Here is a 7,653-nt window from a genome sequence, read left to right on the forward strand (position 1 = left end):
TGTCCCTAGAGCAATGAAGGTTTTACAACCTGTCCAGCCCATTGGAATTCTCTTCTCTCCCTAAGTTCCATCAAGTTGCAGACATATATCTGCCAGCAAATCTGGGGGGTGAGGGGCGATCAGCTGCCACCACTGTTATTGATTGGAGGCAGGGTTAAATACCCTCTCTATTTCACAGGACTGTTTATCTGCATGTGATTCACCAAACCACTTTCTGTTTAGAAGTGAGATTTTTGAAGTTCGAGACTGTTGCCTTATTGTAATAGCCCTGCATGCGTGGTAGTCATTGACCCACAGAAGCATTCAGTGGGAGGTTGCCAGTTCGTTTGAGATAGGATGGGTCTGGCCAGTTTGGATCTTTCCTTTGAATTCCTTCTTTTTTCTTGCAAGAAAATATATTGATCCTGAGCAAACTCTGCTGAAAAAAAAGAGTAAAAAGTGGGTAGAAGTGAGGTGATGGTTATACTTCTGGAAAAAAATTACAGAGTAAGATGAAATTTATGTTTTCTTAAGTTGCTGGGAAAGTCAGTATTTGTAATGTTTATTACAAAATAATGAGAAAACTCAGAAAACTAATTGAGGAAGAAAATGTGAAAATTTGATGTGGTAGAGTTCTAATACCTTTTGCAAACAAACAAACAAAAACAACAAAAAGCAAACAAATAAACAAAAAAGATCATCCCTTGGGGAGATAATTTTTCTTGAAAATTTTGAGAATATCTGTGTTTAAAGTCATTCAGTCTAAATTCAATTACATTACAATTCCTGAGAGCGGAGACCATCTCCTTTTTGTCTTTGTACCTGCCCTGTGTAACAAGTTGCGTCTTGCTCATGTTTACAAAATTGAAAGGTAAAGAGGCTCTTTACATTTCAACCTCTTTTGTAGGAAATACAAGTTCCTCTACCTTACTCCAAGGTTCTGGGAATGGTGTTGCGGCCACCCACCCTCATCTTTTGTCCAGCTCCCCTTGCTCATCTCCTGCCTTCCATCTGGGACCCAACACCAGCCAGCTGTGTGGTCTGTCCCCAGCTGACTATTCCGCCTGTGCCCGCTCTGGCCTCACCCTCAACCGATACAGCACATCCTTGGCTGAGACCTACAACAGGCTCACCAACCAGACTGGGGAGACGTTCGCCCCTCCCAGGACTCCCTCCTACGTGGGCGTCAGCAGCAGCGCCTCGGTGAACATGTCCATGGGCGGCACGGATGGGGACACCTTCAGCTGCCCACAGACCAGCTTGTCCATGCAGATTTCAGGGATGTCTCCCCAGCTCCAGTACATCATGCCTTCACCCCCCAGCAATGCCTTTGCTGCTAACCAGACCCACCAGGGTTCCTACAACACGTTCAGATTACACAGCCCCTGTGCCTTGTATGGGTATAACTTCTCCACATCCCCTAAACTGGCTGCCAGTCCTGAGAAAATTGTTTCTTCCCAAGGAAGTTTCTTGGGGTCCTCACCGAGTGGGACCATGACGGATCGGCAGATGTTGCCCCCCGTGGAAGGCGTACACCTGCTTAGCAGTGGGGGTCAACAGAGTTTCTTTGACTCTAGGACCCTAGGAAGCTTAACTCTCTCATCATCTCAAGTATCTGCACATATGGTCTGATGAAGCCTTTAAGTTAAACTACATTCGAATCCAGCTAATGTATTTTCTTTCTTTGTTACCTTTTATTATTTTTTCTTTCTCTTTGGCAAGCAGTATGAAAAGAAACTTATCAAGTAGCTTGTAAAATGTATATATAATAGAAAATGAAGGCTCACTGAGGTTTTTGACTTCCTCATGGTGAGATTGTGATTAACTATGGTATGTATGTATACTGTATGTGGCATGTGGAGTTTGCAGCCTACAAAACCACATCCTCCCTCTATTTTTCTCCCCAGTTGCACAGAGTATTGGCATCATGTAGTATGTTCAACCAAAGCTCTTATACTTAAAAAATAAAACAAACAGCAAACTTAAAACTTGGCAATGATACTAAGCAGACTAAGACGTATAACTTAATTTATCAGGAAAATGCTCTACACAGTTTCCTACTTGAGTGTTGATAACCAGCAGTAACCAGCACACAAAGTCTTGCGATTTGTTATTCTTGGGCACAGTGTAAGAACCTAAGATGCAAAAGCCAGTTGAAGTCTTAGCAGTAGTTCTGAGGTATTTGTAATCATGAAGGATTAGCTTCTGTGTTCCTGCTTGCTCTTATTTATCACATCTATTAGGTGACTTTGGTCCTGTAAAAATTCATAATCCATAATAATTATTTCCCTAAAGAAGATAGAGAGGCTTGTAATTTTTTCACTTTCTGTCGGACATATGAGAGGTATTTATTCATATGCAGAGAAGAAATTTCCAGTGTTTTGGACTTTCTTAGTACATTTTATTTAGTATCAAGTAGACCAATAAATATTTTAAATTCCAGTTTTCACCAGGAAAGGAATATATGATATGACTGGAATGGCAAAAAGAAAATAAATCCACCTCAAATACTTTGATTCCAATGAAAGATATCTGACTTTTTAAATCAAGAGGAATAATATTTTCTGCTTTCCCTTAGGTTTTTATAGTGTGGATTTTTTCATTCAGGTTTCTTTTTCCATCTCGTTTTGAGATTCCTGACCCATGATCTAGAAGTAAAGAGAAAAGGCACTTACACTACTTATTTATGTCTCGAAAATTCCTGCAAATTGAATCCTCCCCCGTCCCTGAACCTTGTCCCTTTGTCTGTGTCTTTCTCAAAACAGATAGATTCTAGGCCTTCATGGTGTTAAATAGCACTGTAAGGAATTTCAGGGGGTTATCTCCAGCAATCTGTCTTTTGGGGGTTGCAGTGCAAAGGCCAAAACCCATTACTATAAAGTCCTTCTTGGAAGACTAAGGAGGAAGATACCAATTATGATAAAGGAGCTGTAAAACTTTTAACCTCAACATCATTTTTAGCCTTGAAGCTGGAAGAAAAAAAAAAACAGCATTTTTTAAAAATCCCCCAAATAATGTGTACATGGTTTCAAAACAAGTAGTAACTTTGATAGTACAAAAGAGATGAATAGGAAAAGTTAAGAATGCAAGGTGAAGAGCATTACCATATATTTGTTGAGAATAAAATTATGTGTCTGGACATTGACTCATTACATTTCATATATTTGTCAAGCGACAGCAGTGGGGTTTCCTTTCAGTGCTAAACAGAATGGCATTATCCTATACCTAGTTTGTGGGTAAAGAATGTAGTTCCTGATTTGCTTCTTTACTTTAAAGCAGCATGGATGATATATATTTAGGGGGATTACTATTTGAACAGTATTTTTACGCAATGTGGCTCTGTTTATACATACTGATAAATTTCCTCATGGATGCTCTAACAGTTCGTCAAGTGAGTATTGATCTTAAAATTTAAAATTAGTGTGAAGGTACATGACATATTTCTAATAGGTAGATCTATGTAACATGTTTGTGTATGGTATTAATAGCTTGATAAAGATTTGGGAAAAGTCCTTATTATGAACATATCCCAGCCTCAGAGTCTGGCATAACTTCAGGAGAACAAGAGAGTTTTCCATCTTGAGAAAACATGGAAAGTAATGATATATTCCTATCTATATTAATAAGATAAGAATTTTCCTTTTTGCTCTTTGTGATTCGAGATGATACCACAATATGAGGAGAATTTTTAATCTTTTCCTTTTGATCAGCAATATTGTACAAGTGCTATTTCCTTTAGGTTTTACTGTAAATATTAATCATCATGTCACTTCAAAGACTAGCCTTTTATAGTTATATTAAATGACATACATGCATTGATAATTATAATTATATATCTGTATTTTATTAAAAATGCTTAAGAAATTATATATTAAAGTGTGTTACTAAACCCTTTTATGGCTTTGAAGAGGAATCATTTAAAGTGTCTATAAACATTGTTCCAAGAATAGGCACACACATACAGACTCCAAACACAAATTTTGTAGCTTACAATTACAAGGCATGAGGAAATGGACCTGGTATTCATTTTTCATGTGTTAAATATAATTTCTTGGTGCCTTGACCATGTCATTGAAGGTGAAGCCCTGACAAATGGTGAACACGTGAAAATTCAAATGTGAGAAGAAGAGGAGGGCAGACTGGGATGTTTTGTTTTGGGTCCGATGGGGAAGGGCAAGGATGTAAGAATAAGCTACTTGTACCACTGACCAGTGATGACAGATCACTTTTAGACCCCTTGCCCAGAAAACATTCCAAGGGACATTGTGATGAGGTGAGGTTGCTGCTATCACAACCAGTCACATTTTGAAAATTAACACTTGCTTCCACATAAGCTCCATCCCAGAGGTCAACAGCTTTTCTCTAGCAGGGCACCCAGTTGCTGACCCCTGGTTTCTGGAATGTAGGGAGGTCAGGAGACTTTGGTGGCCCCCAGAGGAGGTTGGGGCATAGTACTACTGATATGGCAGTGGATCACACACTTTACATTAGTGGAATTTTGAACAGAATGCACCCCACTTTTAAAATGTGAATTTTTCTTGAGACCTCACTCCCTAGATATAAAGTGAAGTCACTCAGTCATGTCCGACTCTTTGTGACCCCATGAAGTGTAGCCTGCCACCTTCTCTGTCCGTGGGATTTTCCAGGCAAGAGTACTGGAGTGGGTTGCCATTTCCTTAGCAACTCACACCTTAGTATGAAATAGATAACACAGAAGTTTTGGAGATAACTGGAGGTTTGATTAAGAGAAAAGAGTAAATTTTGGAGTAGGGCAGTTCTGAGAAGATTTGGCTGTGAAGGAGAAGGTGCAAGAAGAGTGATCACTAACCAAGTCTGGTGTAAAGCCATTAAAAATAATTTCTTAAGTTTTTTTCAGGAGTCATGGTAGAGTTGGTGGATGCTATGCTGATGCTATCCTTATTAGACAGGTTTGTAAAGAATCCTCTATTTCAAAGTGTAACTCTGCCAGGTGTCCTTATGGTGAGTTTATTGACTCATCTACATGGAGAGTTTCTTCCACTGGAAATTAAATCATTTATTAAATCATTACCACATTGTGTTTTAATCTCATTGATCATCATTCCTTAAAATAGGTGCTCAAGAGAAGTTGCAGGTGAAGTTGACTATGTGAAGAGTAAAGTAGACATACATGATTACATCCTTCTAGGAGCTCAAAGCTTAAAAACATTGTCAGGGGAAATGAACAAGTATATATGTATATATATGTGTGTGTGTGTGTGTATTTCAAGTATAGAAGCATCCAACAGAGGTTGATAAGCCTTAATATCTATCTACATGCTGATAGATTTTCAAATCATGAATTTTCTTTTTTTTTGGAATTTTGAAGGAGATCATCACTTCCTTGAGAATGAGGGAACCTGATTTCAAACCATGGGTTTCCCAGTTATGGTTTTAGGCAAAATGTAACCACTTTAAATCTCAGTTTTTTACGTGTTAAAGGAGTGTCTGTGATGAGAAATTTTACTAGTCCTTTCAGTTTCAAATTTATACAACCTTGGTGTATAAATAATATTCAGCTTAATAACAGAAAAATAGTTTTATAAAAATGAATGATATATATATTTCCAAAAGATATCTTTTTATAAACATATTTAGGTATATATCTTTATAAAGAGCATTACACTACTAGGATTTAAAAAAAATTATTGGATTACTTACAACTTTTAAAAATGGAATTGTGCTTTATTTAGTTATAATATGTAAGACATACTTTTATATATTACTATTTGAAGGAAGCTGAACTTAATAATGCATGTGCTATTTTATAGTGAACAGAAAAAGATGTTAATAAAATTTCCTTTTCATGCTCTTAATTGCATGGTATAAAATTGTTTCAGTTTGGAAATAAGTTAAATAATTATCAGTTCAGTTCAGTTGCTCAGTCGTGTCCGACCCTTTGTGACCCCATGGACTGCAGCATGCCAGGCTTCCCTGTCCATCACCAACCCCCGGAGTTTACTCAAACTCATGTCCTTCAAGTCGGTGATGCCATCCAACCATCTCATCTTCTGTCATCCCATTTTCCTCCCGCCCTTAATCTTTCCCAGCATCAGGGTCTTTTCAAATGAGTCAGTTCTTCACATCAGGTGGCCAAAGTATTGGAATTTCAGGCTCACCATCAGTCCTTCCAATGAATATTCAGGACTGATTTCCTTTAGGATGGACTGGTTGGATCTCCTATCAGTCCAACGGACTCTCAAGAGTCTTCTCCAACACACAGTTCAAAAGCATCAATTCTTCTGTGCTCAGTTTTCTTTATAGTCCAACTCTCACATCCACACATGACTACTGGAGAAACCATAGCTTTGACTAGATGGACCTTTGTTGGCAAAGTATAATGTCTCTGCTTTTTAATATGCTGTCTAGGTTGGTCATAACTTTTCTTCCAAGGAGCAAGTGTCTTTTAATTTTATGGCTGAAGTCACAATCTGCAGTGATTTTGGAGCCCCCCAAAATAAAGTCTGTCACTGTTTCCATTGTTTCCCCATCTATTTGCATCAGTAAAACAGTTAGAGATTATTCCAATTTGAATTCCAAGACATTCAAAGTTCATTTAAATTTAATGAAATTAAACTTTCATTTAAATGAAAATGAAGATAAATTTAAAATATTAAATTTTCATTAACAAAAAACCTGAACTTGTCTTTTTGAAATGTTTTATTCATGCTGAATTAAATACAAAACAGCTGATTACTCTGCAATTCACTGAGTTTACACGAGGTTGGATCAACATACCTATTGTTTATTTATTAGAAGAATTATATTAATTTTTAAATTATATTTTAAAATATTTTTAAAATTACATTATTATTTTTTATTTTTTTAATTTATTTTTAATTGAAGGGTAATTGCTTTACAGTATTATGTTGGTTTCTATCAAACATCAACATGAATCAATCATAGGTTTACCCATGTACCCTTGCACTTGAACATCCTTCCCTCCTCCCCTCCCATCCCACCTCTCTAGGTTATTACTGAGCCCTGGTTTGAGTTTCCTGAATCATACAGCAAATTTCCATTGGTTATCTATTTTACATATGGTAATGTATGTTTTCATAATTTCAAAATTATATTAATCAAGTCACTAGAATAACTTAATAATAAAGCAAAGATATTTCTCTCAATAACAGCTTTATTGAGATATAGTTCACAAACCATACAATTCACTTGTTTGAAGTGAACAATTCTGGGAATTCTCTGGCAATCTAGTGGTTAGGACTCTTGAGCTTCCACTGCAGGGGGCACGAGTTTGATCCCTGGTTGGGGAACTAAGATCCCTGCAAGCTGCACTGATGTGGCCTAAATAAACTGAACAATTCAGTAGTTTTCGGTGTAAGTGTGCAACCCTCACCACAATTTTAAAACACTCTCATCACCCTGCAAAAAACTCCATACCCATCAAATGTCACTCACTTTTCCCTCTACTCTTTTTTTACCCCAAACTCCTAGGCAACCACTAATCTACTTTCAGTTTATAGATTTGCCCACTTCTCATTGTCAGTGGAACAATAGAATATGTGGTCCTTTGTAACATAATGCATTCAAGGTTCATTCAAGTTGTGGCATGTATCAGTATACAATTCCTTTTTCTTGCTGAATATTATTACATTGTAGGTATGCACTAAGTGAGTGAAGTTGCTCAGTCGTGTCCGA

The 7,653-nt window shown here is 37.2% G+C and overlaps 1 protein-coding gene across 1 annotated transcript in view; it reads left to right on the plus strand.

The window, feature by feature from the left end:
• The window catches only part of TBX18 (T-box transcription factor 18), a 30,509-nt gene extending 26,023 nt beyond the window's left edge, over window positions 1-4,486 (plus strand). The window contains exon 8 of the mRNA XM_055433518.2: window positions 887-4,486. Within this exon, the coding sequence (XP_055289493.1) occupies window positions 887-1,611 (725 nt within the window). The 3' untranslated portion in view covers window positions 1,612-4,486. The remainder of the gene's footprint in view (window positions 1-886) is intronic.
• The last annotated feature ends 3,167 nt before the right edge of the window (window positions 4,487-7,653 follow it).

Source organism: Moschus berezovskii, chromosome 10, assembly GCF_049115385.1.
Source record: "Moschus berezovskii isolate FMDL1 chromosome 10, NW_MosBer_1.0, whole genome shotgun sequence".
Classification (NCBI taxonomy): Eukaryota; Metazoa; Chordata; class Mammalia; order Artiodactyla; family Moschidae; genus Moschus; species Moschus berezovskii.